The sequence below is a fragment of the Anomaloglossus baeobatrachus genome, chromosome 1, assembly GCF_048569485.1.
Source record: "Anomaloglossus baeobatrachus isolate aAnoBae1 chromosome 1, aAnoBae1.hap1, whole genome shotgun sequence".
Lineage (NCBI taxonomy): Eukaryota > Metazoa > Chordata > Amphibia > Anura > Aromobatidae > Anomaloglossus > Anomaloglossus baeobatrachus.
This window is the reverse complement of record NC_134353.1, coordinates 743,508,464-743,524,572: the sequence shown is the minus strand read 5'-3', so window position 1 is coordinate 743,524,572 and position 16,109 is coordinate 743,508,464. Positions and strand designations below refer to the sequence as shown.

General features: G+C 44.4%; 1 protein-coding gene across 2 annotated transcripts in view; it reads left to right on the top strand.

Moving 5' to 3' along the window:
- KNTC1 (kinetochore associated 1) overlaps nt 1-10,427 on the top strand; it is a 371,840-nt gene extending 361,413 nt beyond the window's left edge. For both annotated transcript variants that reach the window (XM_075323096.1, XM_075323086.1), the window contains exons 63-64: nt 4,395-4,485; nt 10,115-10,427. In XM_075323096.1, coding sequence (XP_075179211.1) covers nt 4,395-4,485; nt 10,115-10,138 — 115 coding nt within the window. In that variant the 3' untranslated portion in view covers nt 10,139-10,427. The remainder of the gene's footprint in view (nt 1-4,394; nt 4,486-10,114) is intronic.
- The last annotated feature ends 5,682 nt before the right edge of the window (nt 10,428-16,109 follow it).

Genomic DNA, 16,109 nt, shown 5'->3' with positions numbered 1-16,109 from the left:
AGTCTATGGGGGGAGCGCAGGACACGAGCACAATAAACAGGCAGACTCACGGTTTTGCAGTTTCTTTGTCCTTTACTGATGATGGTATTCAGCAGTGTACTGTCCACGGAGTCTGTGAGGGGTTCAGGGTTTCTCCCACCCAGCCGGGCCGTTTTGGCTTCCTTGCCTGCACTGTGTGTCTGTGGCCCCGCTGCTGAGTGAACTATGCAGCTGGCTCTGCTCTGCTCTGCTCCTAGGTACCGACCTGACAGGCAACTCGAGTCCTTACTAGTATGTTCCTGAACTCTGCGTTTGTTGCTTGTGTCTGTGGTACAGGTGAAAGATCTGGAATCTTCACTTATCTGGTGGTAACTATGCAGCATGTAACCTGCAGTCTCGGATCCAGCATCCGTTCTGTGTGCTCCACTGGGGATGAGCTCTGCACTGCTCTGTCTCCCAGGAATGTTCCTCTGTGTAATCTGTCTCCTTTCCTCAGACCCTCAGCTAGGCCTGGAATTGGTCAGTGGATCCTGAGGTGAGCTAAAGCCAGCTTCCAACCTACAGATCCTTTCTCCTCAGTGCTCTGCACTGAACTTTCAAACTGAAACTACTTCTGACCATTTCCTCCCCCCCAGCAGAATGTACAGGGAAGCAGCTTGGTCTCCCCCTTCTGGCCAGGAGGTCTTGGTGTTGTGTGTGGGGAGTTAACCCTTTGTGTTGTTACTGTGGCAACCCTGGGGTGCCACATTAGAACATCATATAATGACACTCGGCTTACGCTTCGCTTGACTTGACTGAGAGAATCAGTGTGTGTGTATGACTTTGGGCGGGGTGTGCGGCGCTTACTGCTTTCTTCGGGTTGGTGTCCATCACCCCACAGCCAGTCCCCGTCGTAGACGCAGTAGACACGTGACACCAGAGTGCTCTTGGCAAACCAAAATTTCAACAGTTTATTCTTTCGACACTATGATAGACATGGCCTCACTCATGATGGTTCTGTGGTTGCTGTTTCTTTGGGGTACTCTCATTCATCCTATCCCCGCTATCTTGGAACCAGTCCTCAAGCTGCTGGGCACCTGTGTCTCCGTTCCTCCACACTCCTTCTCACCGCTGTCTGCTTCTGGACTCCGTCGGCTACCCAGGCTTACGACTTCCCTGAGACTATCAGGGTGAGCCTTAGGCTCTAGATCTTAAAGAGGTTACCTCCTGACACCGTGCCATGTCTTTATTCTTCAAACACTTCTGCAGAACTCCCTCTTACCAGACCGATCTCTCTAACTATCTGACTGACCATCTGTCTCTAGTCCCCTGTCTTATCTAACTTCTAATCCTCCTCTGCTTCTGCCAGAGCGTTAGGTGGTGCCAGCCGCTACACGGTCCCAGCTCTGCTACAATGTGAAACCACACTTCACTAGCAGCAGTGGTCATTTTTAGCACACACATTAACAGTATGCTTGGTACCTAAAGCACAGTGTCTTCATAACACAGACAAATAGCATAAAACAGTAAAGTGGTGGGTGTAACCACCTCCTACATGTCCCCTCACTTAATTCCGGTTGGGGATTGACCGTATTTATCTTACAAGACAATAAAATTTATAAAACGGCAATATATTACTACAGTCATACATATTTTCAAAGTTCACTTTTCCTATGGCCCAGGGACAGTGTCCACATCCCTCGTCCAGGTACTAGACAATAAAAACTTTTAAAACATGTCGCCCATAGGCAACAGTCTTTTTTCCTGCCATCTGCAGTATTGTGCATGCCCCTACCTGTTCTTAGCAGGGCGCACAACAGTTTTGTACCCACCCCTCAGTAGCCACTAGTTCATTCCTCCTCCTCCCCTCTCTGCAAATGGCAGTCCCTGACGTATAACACTGTCCAGGAGAACCGAGTGCTGGTAGAGTTCCATGGGACATGGTCCTTGGGGGGCGAGGGAAAAGTCTTTGGTACAAAGGGGTAATGTCCTTGGGACAAGGCCAAAGTTCATGGGGCCAGGGCAGTGTGCGAGCGAGTTTGTCACCTGCCCAAAAGTTCAGCATTACAGCAAAGGGGAGCGCAACTTGCACAAAACAGGGAGAAGGAAAAACAAACTCAAAACTTTGCCCGCTCTGGGCCAACTTAAGGAACCAGTTCTCCTGACCCTCCCCTCTCACGAAACGCAGAACAGTCCCGTGCATCTCTCGTGCAACCAGCACAATTGAGGGGGTATTTAGGAGCGGAAATTTATTATGCCACGCAACTCGCGGCTGTCCTCAGAAACAAGTGGTCTTTGATTTGTGCAAATAGTCAAGCAGGCCACCTCGGCGACAACAACACAGCCGGAGAACGTGCCACCCACTCACGGAATTCCAAGGCTCCTCCGGAGAAACTGGCCTCGGTCTTCCCACTAAGGTGACGATTGCGCAGCATAAGCGATGCTGGAAGGCCATCGCTGGAACGCGCAACCTCAGGCTGCAGCAGGTCCCTAAAGGCTCCCGCTGCCAGCACGTGGACCACGTTCACCGCTTACTAACCCCTGGGTCTGTCCTTAACAAAGCGGACATGGTCTTCCCAGGTAAGAGCGGTACCCTCAAACATCGAGCCAGCTTTAACATATACCTTGGTTCCGGTCCCCTCCTCTTGGATAAAACTGTAGCCTCACTTGCGACCCATGTGGCAGATTATCTGGTAGGTCACGTTGCCACCAACGGTGCCGCCACTGGAGAGTGCCAGCTGAGTCCGCACCCAGGCCTCACGCTTCTTGCCCTTGATCACCTGGGCCACCCACTTCGCCTCAGCAGGATGCAGGGCCAGAGGATCCTCAGCCAGGGAGTATCAGGGCTGGGGTATCAGGACAGTTGGCCAACTCGCCGTTGGCATGGCCGATGTTGGCTGTACTTCATGGGGTAGCTCTGTGGCTGATTCTTTCTCTAGGTCTCCAGGTTTCTTGGCCGCTCACGACTCCTGCAGCTTCTGGAGGCACTCCTCTCAGCAGAAGGGCTGTTTGGAAGCCGCCGTCACGATCACCACCTTAGGTAATGGGGCCGCATCTTCCCTAGCAACAGTGGTCATTTTTATCACACACATGAACCCCTTAATGACCAAGGACATACTTTTATGTCCTTGGTCGCCTCCCTCCAGTTACCGTGGGCTCGGCAGCCAGCCCACGGTTTCCCTGCACAGGTCTGCTGATCTGTGTTTGACAGCGCAATATAAAGGGCTATGGCGGGGATCGCGCTATTTCCCGTCACCATCGGTGATCCCATGACGCGATCACGGAGCGCCAATGTGTTGTCATTCTAGCACGGAATCAGCTGATGATCCCTGACACTGCCATGACTCCCTTCCTGTAAGAGCCGACAGAGCGCCAGCACTCACAGGAAATGAGCATTTCTGCTGATCAGAGCGATGCTAGGAGAAGTAGTACAATAAATAGAAAATTTAAAAGAGAAAAGGTTTGAGAAATATATATAAAAAAAAACCTAAGTTCAAATCACCTCCCCTTTGCCAAAATAAACAATAAAAAAAATGAAAAATATACATATATTTGGTATCATCGCGTTTAGAAATTCCCAATCTATCAAAATATAACATCACTTAATCTGATCGGTACACGCATAGCAAGAAAAAAAATTCCAAACTCCAAAATTACGTTTTTTGGTCACCACAGCATTTGTTTAAAATGCAATCACAGGCAATCAAGACAGCACATCTACCCAAAAATTGTATCATTAAAAATGTCAGCTCAAGATACAAAAAATAAGCTATCACTGAGCTCCGGATCTCGAAAAATAAGAACTCTACGGGTCTCCGAAAATGGTCACAAAAACGCTTTTCTTTTTTTGGACAAACTTCTGAAATTTTTTTGACCACTTATATAAAACTAAAAGTATAGATGTTTGGTATCTACGAACTCGTACCGATGTGAGGCATCACACCGACACATCAGTTTTACCATATAGGGAAGATGGTGAAGAAAAAAACAAAACATTGTGGAATTTCACTTTTTTCACTATTTCTCCACATTTGGATTTTTTTTTCTGTTTTCCAGTACACTATATGGTAAATCTAATGGCTTCATTTAAAAGTACAACTTGTCCCACAAAAAAATAAGCCCTCATAAGGCAATATTGAAGGAAAAGTAAAACGTTATGGCTAAAAGGGTAGGAAAAAAGGGAAAATTGCCTGTAGTGAAGACTTTAAAAGCATGCTTGGTACCTAAAACACACTATTTTCATAACACAGACAGCATAAAACAGTAGGGGTGGGAAGTTGCACGTTACAATTATATACTATAGTCTTCAAATGCATAAAGTAAAGCAGCACTTCACTGATTTTATCTGCACTGATTGTTTTTGTTTTTATGGGAATAACTGTAATGATTTTTTATTGTAATGATTTGTAAGAAACATTTCTTACTATATTTTATAGTTTGGATGATGCTGCTGAGCTCGTAACAGAATATCTGAAGTGTCGTGGGAAATTGTTACCAAGAAATGCTACATCCCTGGATATTGTAAAGGTAAAAATAAATGTCAATTTTACCTGCTAAATACTCACATGCATGACCGTTCACACATTTTTCTTTCTCCATGCATTTGTGTTCATCATTGTCGTGACCTTCCTCGCTGGTCTCACTTGTGTGTGTATGACCAAGGGTAAGCAAATACAAAAACCACTTGTCTAAAATGATTAAAATCTCGAATCAGAAACTCACTAATAATTACCCAAATTGCCATCTGAAACAAAAGTTAGTCTAATATAGCCACAGTTGTAAGTGTGAAAATTGGAATATTTCTAAATTTAAATACAGAGTGTGATATTAGAGAAAAATGTCAACAAAAATAAAATGTATACATATTTAACACACAAATTTGATGTAAAAAATAGGCAATTTTTTATTTTCTGATATATACATTCCTTTTAAGATTCTTGTTGTTGATGCTGTCCTCTCCATATATAGGTTGATATGGGTAAATTCAAAGAAATGCAATCCAATGTGATAAAAATGATCGCATCCTAGTACTTAGCCCTTTAGTGACCAAGCAAGATTTTTTATATCTGACATGTCATTTTGTGACAATAACTCTGGACTGTTTCAACCTACTCCCGGGATTTTGATATTGTTTTTGTGACGCGTATTTTATATTGTTGGTAAATTTAAGTTATGTTTTATATTTATTTATAAAAAAGATCTGATATTTGACAAAAAAAGTGCAATTTTCAAAATTGAATAGTGTGACGAAAAGGGGTGTGGTAGGAAGCGGAAGCTACAGCCCCCCTTTCCACCACCCTGCAGACAGAGCACGTGACGCGCTCTCTAGCGCCTTTCTTATTGTCAGGCCATTTATGGAATTGCCCGACAATAAGCAAGGAGGCCGTTATTCTACTATGCCGATGATTGAAGGGTTCCCAGTGAGAGTAAGGTATATATTCCCCCGACCTCAGCGGACGGAATATATCTAAACCTCCCCAAATCTCACTGGTCGCCCCCACAATGATCCTTGGCATAAACTCGCTTCCACCAATCAAATATGATAACTATTAAGCTGAGCACACAGACGTGGAGTTCAGGATCGAGATAACAGAACAGCCCAAGATTAATTATATATTTTAATCAGCCTAAAGCACAGTAGAAACTACAATATATACAATATGAAATCTACAGAATATATACATAGGTCAGAATACATCTACAAATAAGGCATGGTTACAAACAGGCATACAGATTATGCAGTTACCTTATGTGTCTGGCCACAGGGGGGCGCTGTTTGACCAGGGTCCAGGGACTTTCTCACAGGTGTAGCACACTTGACCCCAAGCAAAGACGAGCTAAGAATGGCTGAACTGGGTTTATCAAACCGGCTACAATCCATATCCCCTCCTACCTGTGACCTCACAGGGGAGCACTGCTCCACCCCTGTCTTGACTCTAAAATAATATCCCAAAGTGATTATTGGCCATAACATAGCCTGGGAACATCATAGGCATACGCCAATGCTCTCATTTTTACAGTTATGATTTTACCTTCACAATGATAGGACATATGGCTAGTCTGCTGGTGCCCCACTGCCCAATATCATGTTTGGGCTACCTACAAAGGTCCCACACCTATATAAAATATGTGCTGGGATCGTCAGCCTGCCCCAATGCCATATTTCTGCTTGACATATTTATAGGAAGCACGGCTCACGAAATATTGAACATTTATTCCTGGTGCCGGTCAGTCTGGGGACTTCAGGATACCTGTTAATTAATCTGTGACTTCTTCCACAGCGTCCCAGAGGGGGTTGTTCCTTCTCTTTTGTGTTCTCAAGGCCTGAACCAGACACCTAATTTCCATATCAGAGGGGATTACCTTTTGCTCAAGTCACTGCTAAACAGACAATTTCCTCAGGTTCATTAGCATACTGATCGAAGCTTGACAAGATGGCGGCTATAGGAATATGGCTTATAGCTCAGAATATATCCCTATGTCCTCACAAATGGTTATACCTATAATCCAGACAGTCACACTACAGAAAATAGCTAATAGCATTTACTTCATCTGTGCCTTACATCAGCACCATATGTTAAATGTCCTTTTATTTTGTTAGGATGAAGGTCTAAAACGTTTGCTGTACTTTTTTTTTTTTTTGCTTTCAAGATAATTAACGAAACTTATTTTCTTAGGGACCTATTCCGTTTTGAAGTGATTTTGGGGGACCTTTATATTGGAAAATCCCCAAAGTGATACCATTTTAGAAACCGCACCCCTAAACATATTTACAACTGTTTTTAGGTAGTTTATTAACCATTCAGGTGCTTTTTAGGAATGAATGCTAAGTTGATGGACAGGAATTATTTTTGTTTAACTACTAAAATGTTGTTAATGTGCCACCCCCGTGCTAGCAGCCGAGCTGCTCGGATCCGGGTTCGCTGTGGCTCGAGGGTCTCCGGACCCGGGGTCGTGCGGCCACTCAAATGAAAGGGGTTATTTACAGGGGGGTTGATGTATAGTTTGTGACGCTACCCGTGGTGTACGGTAATTTGGGAGTACCGCCGCTGCCGTTGGGAGTACTCGGGGTGATGAAGTGGGGCAGCAAGGTGTCGTAGCCCTCCACGGGTAGGGGGGATGCCCTGGGACTCGGTGTGGGGTGACGTGGGATGCAGGGGTCACTCTCGTACTCACTCAGTTCATAAGCAGACGCTGACAACCGGGTAAACCAAATATCGGAGTACCGCTGCCGCTGAGGGGAGCTTGTCCAGGTCCCGTCCCCTATAGTGTTGCCTGGTGATCCATGACCTGCCTCCTGGCACTAAGTTTAACTTCAACGTGGTGGCCCGGTAGTATGGAATTAGCTGGGCCCCGTTCCCCACTGTGGCTAAGTGTGGGAGCTTGCTCTCAGGGCTCACGCTTGGGATTTTTTGGACCGTTTTGAATTGGAAAGTCCTATCCCTCTCGTTGCGCTAATGCCCCGATTATGGAGCGGATGGGAACAGATCATAAAGGCTCCGTTCTTCTCAGGTGAATTGTCGGGTTGCCTGAAGCTACTCCCCCAACTTAGGGTCCGTGTACCCCGTCGTGCCTTCGGTCCCGGACCGGCTGTCCTCATCGACATGTCCCGGCACCTTGCCACAATCCCCTGCGACCGGGGGTCCGACTCCTCTAGGCCCAGACCACCATCTGCAACCTAGATAGCTTCTCCAGGAGCCACCACTTCCTCTCTCTCCTCTCAACTGACTACACTCCTCACTTCCCCTCCATGACCCCCCAGGTGGGCGACTCTATTCCACTCAAGCCGTCCACTGGTAGGTGTGGTTCAGGGTGTATCTAAGATTTGATTTTCTGTTGGAGGCAACACCATTAGGATAGGGACCCAGAACCAAGAGGGAGATGGAATACCGCACTGAAGGGCAGTTTGTGCAGTACCCTGTGACGATCTGATAGTCCAGGGGCGTCACCTTTAATTTCTAAACAGGCCATTATAGCTGGCAGACACTAAGGCCTTTACATGGCCTTGGATTGCCATGTCAACCATCAGAACCACAGAATCAGGATCTCGGGGTGTTGATAAGGTTAGAAAAGGAGTCGCCAATTTCTGTTAACATGTGGATGCCTAAGTTACAATTTATAGCAGTACCTAAGGAGTTAAACGGCCATGGTTGGTGCCAGCACTGATCATGGCTGATGCAGCCAAGTATCTTCTGTAGTGTACAACTGTCAGTCGCTGCATTTTGGGGATGCTGTTCTCCTATATCTCAGGTCAGTAAAAAAGGCGTATTGGAGGTCACAAAAAGGTTACATTTTTACTACAATATCCACAACAATCTGTTACAGAGCAGCCCAGGAGAACTCGTAGATATCCCACTGCTGCCAACAAAATTTGTCACAAACAGCACTCCACTGCCTCCAGTTGTCAGTGTAATTAAGGAATTGACTAACAAGGCGACAGCTGCTTTCACTACTGACTCCAGAGTTAACAGATGTGTCCCTTCTCAAGCTCTATATACAGTGTATCCACCCATATCCTGTCCACCGCCATTAACTTGAAAACAGCTGCAGCTATAGGAATAGAAGTGGTGTCTAGATATAGTAAAGTAGCCATGCGCTATGCAATGAAACCACCTATAGCGCCACCTGGTGGAAAACAACGGAGTTAGCATTTTTATCTCAAACTGAACAAGATAGAGAAAAAAAGTGAATTAAAAAATTGTAGGGCATCATCATTTCAATATGAATCGACACCTTGCATACAAAAATGCTATGATATGAAACCCATGACCCCCCCAAAACATTAAATGTTGGTCACGCATATAGCGCTCATTTAACTTTGATGCTCAAAATGGCCACCGTCAGCTGCAATGCACATCTGGACTCAGGACAGCATACTGTATCTTGCTGCACATTGTGCAATATGGTAGGTGACACGTTTGCACAAGCATCTGTGATACGTCGTCGTAGGTCCTGCAATGTTGGTGGAGGGGTCGCATACACCTGCTGTTTGATGTGACCTCACAGAAAGAGGTCCAATGGGGTCGGGTCAGGTCAGGTGAGCGTGGAGGCCACTCCACGCAGCCACCATACCCAATGACTTGTAGGAAGGTCTCCATGTGGTATCGCTTCATGTCCGCAGCCTTGTGAGTTTTACATGTTCGAATCATAGCATTTCTGTATGCAAGGTGATGATTCGTATTGAATTGATGATGCCCTACAACTTTGCAACTCACTTTTTTTCTCCATCTCGTTCCGTTTTCGAGATAAAAATGCTAACTCCGTTGTTTTCCACCAGGTGGCACTATAGGTGGTTTCATTGCGTAGCGCATAGCTACTTTACTATACCTAGACACCACTTCTATTCCTATAGCTACCGCCGTTCTCCAGTTAATGGTGGTGGACAGGATATGAGTGGACACACTGTAAACTAAGCCCAGACTTTTTGTATGCTTTACAACAGATATACCAGTTTGTTTACCAGTCCACACCAGGGGGTCCTACTTCAATAAAGGCTGAACAGGGGTCAGATGTAGTGTAAGGGTCCCGTTACACGTAGTGATGTTCCAGCGATCCCGACAACTATATGACCTGGTCAGGATCGCTGGTACGTTGCTAGTGAGCTGGCAAACAGGCAGATCTAATAAACGATGCAGCAACGGTACAGCGATACATATAACGACCTTGGCGGTCGTTGGGACCCTGTCACACTGCAGCTATTCTGATGACTCAGACCTCAATAGAGGCGTAGTGTTCCCACCCAGGCGTGCCAACGAGGTCACTCGTCGTCGTTATGGCGTCAACCATAGCGATGCATGCTGCCCAGCGGGACACCAACGATTAAAAAATGAACCAGGATGTTCAGGTACAATCGGCGATATCACAGCGGGGGGCCGTAGCGAGATTGCTAGCGAGGTCGCTGTTGCGACAAAACCTGTGACGTTTCAGCGATCTCGCTAACGACATCACTATATCTAATGGGGCCTTTAGATTGCAAGCTCTTGATTCATCTCCAAATTATGATGAAGCCATGTTTTAATAGACGGATCTTCTTATACCATTACATTATGACACAATTCTTCACTTTTTGGTCTGCCTTAGAGAAATGTAAACCATCTACTGACATTATATAATTCTGCCATATTCTAATATTTATTTTTTTTTTTTTGTTTCACAGGCATTTCTAAGTGAACAAGCGTAATGCTATTTTGTACATTACAAAGGAAAAAGTGTATCAAAAATATCTTTCTAAACATTTCCTAGATTGCACTCATTATAATTTGCTCATGTCTAGTGTGGTAGTACTTACCTATCACTATTATTCAATCGTCATCTGACTTGGAGTTCCGGCTCGTAGCTTTCAAGCAGTTATTTGAAGGATCTTCATTATATGTGCTTGATCATTCTGTATTCTAAACAGTAGTTTGTCTCCAATATATTGTCTGTAGATATAAATTTCAAGCATATACAATTTCTTTTTCTGTACAGATTTTTCCATGTTATTCGTGCAGTTTATTAATGTTGAAATAAATTATATTGAATTGTTTATTCATCACTGTCTTTTGTTTTGATTGGATGTGAATCTTGATAGGATTTTTGGTATTTCGTATGCTTTTCATTGGAACTTGACATACATTGGAACATACACTTTTTTTTTTTATTTTTTTTTTTTGCATCTTTGCATATATTCTTTAAACCATGTGGGAAAAATGAAGATTAAAATTTAATGTCAACCTCTCTGTGAATGCCAGAGAGGTTGCAGACACAAAGTTAAATATGTCAAATTACTTGCACATTGTTAAATGTTTCGAGATAACCACTATTATGGCTGACATTGTACAGGAAGGAAAACAAATTCTAAATACAAAAGTCATGGATTTTATGGCTCTTTTAATTTTCCCATGCCCCTGAACTTTTTAATGAGATGTTTTATGATATGACCACAAAGAACTCATAATGACACATTATATGAACACTATCATCCCGGTTAAAGTTAAACTCCTACGAAGCGTTTTATTGGCGATCTTTCATGTAATTCAATGTGATGGTGATAAATAGTAGACTGTTAGAATGATCCAAGGCAAGAGTTTGAGAAGACATCCTGATGTAGACCTTATGATGTTGATTTAGTTGTGAGGGAAGGACAGTCACAAAATACTTTGTCAGTAACCGCTTCATTCCCATGTGGCGGGAAAAAAATTGCTGGCCTACAGAATTCGGGTTGCCAATTACAGGAGCTAATTTGTAAATCACAAGGCTCTGCATGTTAGTGCTGTTCTTCACTTCTACATGTGGATGCAGCCAGAAGGAAATACTTCTTGTTCTATTAGGCTATTGGCGCACGCTGCATTTTTGCCGCGTTTTTGGCACTTCACTTTTTTTTGTGCAGTTTCTTTTGTCAGCAAGTTCCGACTGTTGACTTCCCAGCAAAGTCTATAAAAATTCAGATTTGCTATGCGCACTTTGTCGTTTTTTTTGTCTGCAGTTTTTGTCAAAACCTTTTCACAAAAAAGAAGCCGCATATTCATTCTTTTTGTGTTTTTGTCACGTTTTGTCAACCATTGAAAGCGATGAGAGGATGAAAAACACAAGGAAAAATGCATGCTACCAAATTTGTGCATTTTGCATGCACTTTACTTGCGCTTTTGTCACAAAAAAACGCAGGTCACCCACATTGTTATAGGATAAATTCATTCTCTCTCTCTCTGTCCCTGTCTCTCTCTCTCTCTCTCTCTTTCCAAGCGCTTCATGATCAGCGGCACTGTTCTCACACTGCTGCCGCTGCCTCTCACTCTTCATCCGGAGCCGCTCATTAGGCTCATACATATTCACTGCTTCTCCCGACCACCAGCATTTGTGATTGGTTGCAGTCAGACCCACCCCCACGCTGAGTGACAGCTGTCTGACTGCAACCAATTACAGACGCCGGTGGGCAAATCTATATCATACAGTAAAATAAATGATTTTTAAAAAAAACTGCGTGCGGTTCCCCCAATTTTGATACCCAGCCAAGGTAAAACCCTACAGCTGGGGGCTGGTATTCTCAGACTGAGGAGACCTATGGTTATTGGGCTTTCCTTAACTCCTTCACGACCATGGATGGATATATCCGTCATGGAGCGTGTCCCATTAAGCCCCGCCGCGGGCAGGCGGCGGGGATCGGCGCACATATTAGCTGTTATCAACAGCTGACATGTGTGCCTACATGTTCCGAGTGGAATCGCATTCCACCCGGAACATTAACCCCTTACATCTCGCTGCCAAAGTCTGGCAGCGAGATGTATATGCGCGCGGCCATGTTTTTTACTTACCGGCGTCCCCACCGGAAGTCACATGAGTGATCACGTGACTTTCGGGGGTTGCCATCGTAGCACAGGGTCATGTGATGACGCCTGCAGCTATGACGTTTTACTTTCGTTTTCACCCGGCCGGGAGCAGGGTGAAAACAAAAGTGACTGAATCTGCTGTTTACAGCTGTATAGCTGTGATCAGCAGATACATAATAGCGATCGGATTGCTGATCGCTATAGCCCCCTAGGGGGACTAGTAAAATTTAAAACAAAAGTAAAAAAAAAGTTTTAAAAAAAAACAAAACCTAAAAGTTCAAATCACCCCCCTTTCCCCCCATTGAAAATTAAAGGGTTAAAAAAAAAATATATATATACACATTTGGTATCGCCGCGTTCAGAAATGCCCGATCAAAATATAAAATCAATTAATCTGATTGGTAAAAGGCGTAGTGGCAAAAAAATTCCAAACGCCAAAATTACGTTTTTTGGTCGCCGCAAGTTTTACGCAAAATGCAATAACAGGCGATCAAAACGTAGCATCTGCGCGAAGATGGTACCATTAGAAACGTCAGCTCGAGACGCAAAAAATAAGTTATCACTGAGCCATAGATCCCAAAAAATGAGAACGCTACGGGTTTCGGAAAATGGCGCAAAACGTACGCCACTTTTATTGGACAAACTTCTGAATTTTTTTTTTAACCCCTCAGATACAAGTAAACTTATACATGTTTGGTGTCTACAAACTCGCACCGACCTCAGGCATCATTCCCACACATCAGTTTTACCATATAGTGAACATGGTGAATAAAACATCCCAAAAACTATTGTGCCATCACACTTTTTTGCAGTTTTTCCCCACTTGGAATTTTTTTGCTGTTTTCCAGTACACCATATGGTAAAACTTATGGTTTCATTTAAAAGTACAACTTGTCCCGCAAAAAAAAAGCCCTCATATGGCAAGATTGACAGAAAAATAAAAAAGTTACGGCTCTCGGAAGAAGGGGAGCAAAAAACAAAAATGCAAAAACTGAAAGTGCCCCGGGGCTGAAGGGGTTAAACTAAAAATAGCCAGCAGCCACCTGGAATTTCCGCATCCATCAGATGCCACAGTCCCGGCACTTTACCCAGCTTTTCCCAATTGCCTTGGTGCGGTGGCAATCGGGGTAATAAGGAGTTAATGAAAGCTCATAGCTGCCACTAAAGCGGGCTTTACACGCTACGAGATTGCTACAGTGATCTCACACTCGCACATCCGGCCGTTGTAGCGATCTCGTTGTGTGTGACTCCTAGGAGCGATTTTGGATCGTTGCAAAAACGTCCCAAATCACTCCTCGTTGACATGGGGGTCCATTCTCAAATATCTCTGCTGTCGCGTGGGCGAAGTTGTTCCTCGTCCCTGGGGCAGCACACATCGCTACGTGTGACGCCGCAGGAATGAGGAACCTCTCCTTACCTGCCACATGCCAGCAATGAGGAAGGAAGGAGGTGGGCGGGATGTTCGTCCTGCTCATCTCCGCCCCTCCACTTTGATTGGCCGGCCGCTTAGTGACGTCGCGGTGACGTCGCTGTGATGCCGAACGTCCCTCCCCCTTGAGGGAGGGATTGTTCGGCAGTCACAGCGACAACACCAACCAGGTAAGTGCGTGTGACGCTGCCGTAGCGATAATGTTCGCTGCGGCAGCGATCACCAAATGTCAGCATAACAATAGGGGCGGGTGCTATCATGCTCGCCATCGCTAGCATCGGCTAGCGATGTCGCAGCGTTTAAAGCCCGCTTTAGTCCTAGATTAGTCATGGCAGACGTCTATGAGACACCCCCCATTACTAATCTGTAAGTAAAGTAAATAAACACCCTCTTTTACTACTTTATTAACACCAATAACCTACCTGTAGGTCCGACGTAACCCACATGAGGTCCCACAACGCTTCCAGCACTGCTATATCTGATGCTCACAGCGAGCGCCATAGAGCATGACTGCCCGCTGTGAGCTCCACACAGCAACTGAAGTGATCCGCGCAGTTAGTGGTGACGTCACTCAGGTTAACCTCGGCCACAGCTAGAATACTCCAACCGTGACAGCAAATCACCTGAGAGTGACTGAAGTGAGCCGCGCGATCAGCAGTGATGTCACTTGGGTGATTTGCGGTCACAGCTGGAGTCTTCCACCTGTGACCGCAAATCAGGCCGAGACTGAAGTGAGCCGCAGATGGAGGACTCACTTGAGTGATGTCACCGCTGATCGCGTGGCTCACTTCAGTTGTGGCCTGAACCTCACTGCGGTGAACCCATGACGTCACTGCCCCGACACACGCCGTACTGCAGGGCCCACAGCTGTGATGTTGGGTTCACCCAAGTTCATTCTTATCGCGCAGCTATGTCTGCACTCACAGCTTTTCAGTCATGCTCTAGGACGCTCGCTGTGACAGGATAGGGATGTAGCAGAGCTGAATCTCTGTGGGACCTTATGTGGATTAGTTCTGACCTGCAGAGGTATTTGGGGATTAATAAAGCGGTGAAAGAGGGAGCTTTTTGTATTTTACTCCAAATAAAGGATTTTTGGGGTTTTTGTGTTTATTTACTTTCACTACAGATTAGTGAGGGGGGTGGGGTCTCAGAGGTGACTGCTATCACTAATCTAGTACTTAGTGGCAGCTGTAGGCGGCTATTAACTCCTTATTACCCCGATTCCCACCGAACCAGGGGAATGGGTTCATCACCAGAATTGGCGCATCTTAACAATGCGCCACTTCTTGGGCGGCTGTGGGCTGCTATTGTTATGCTGGAAAGGGCAAAATAACGATTGCCCTCCCCACCCTCATAATATCAGCCCTGAGTTGTCTGCTGTACCTTGGCTGGTTTTAGAAAAATGGGAGGGACCCCACGTCATATTTTTACCCCTAAAAAATTAAAAAACAGCTGGCCAAGCTAGCTACCTATCAAGCTATTCTGTTATTTCTTTCAATCTATTCTGCTCTTTCTTATTGTCTACTCTATATGTTGTTTCTATCTATTCTAGCTATTTAACAATTATCCTATCCTATAATATTTTGTTACTCCTTTAAAAAACGCATTAACAAAATCACAGCAAAAACGCACCATCATTACAAGCTGTTTTTTTGGGTTGTTTTTTTTTTACATTTTCAGGCTCTGTAACAAGGTGCAGTTTTGGTTTTGTAGTTTGTGTGCAGAAAAAACTGCAGCGTGCACATACAGCCTTAATGTAAAGTAAACTATGCACAATCTTGAATGAGTTGTATCCAAAGTGCCTTTCTTTACAATAAATATTAAGTTCCCATGATGAATTTTTGGTGAGTTTTTGATGCTGCGTAAAAAAAAATGCAGTGTTTTACATTTCCAGCAAATTGGATGGAATTTATAGAAATCCAGTGCCTATGAAGTATTGTTTAATCACCAACATGTCAATTTCTCTTGCTGGCATGCTGATTTTTGTGTGTGGATTTTTCCCATAGAATTGAATTAGATATGGAAAATCTGTAAATTTAAAAAGGCATGCGTTTTTAGTGCATTTCCTCTACGGGAACTCCCTAAAGACACATGTAAACAAAATTTTGTCAAAACTAAATACCACAAAGTGTCAAATACAAAGTAGATTTATTTAAAACATGACAAGTCAAAAAGAGACAAAAGCCGCAGCATTTAAGATGCATGTAAAAAAAAATGCACTCATAAACACACAGGAAAAAAAAAATCTGTAACCTCAAAAACTCACCAAATACTCATCTTGTGAACCTAGCCTAAGGTTATGTTTATATGGTGTCTTTTCAATGCTAGTGCACCAGCAAAGCATGCACTTATTTTCCTGCATTGGCGTCTTTTACTCTTTCATTTCGGGTACAGAGAGCAGGCGACTTCCAAGCAGA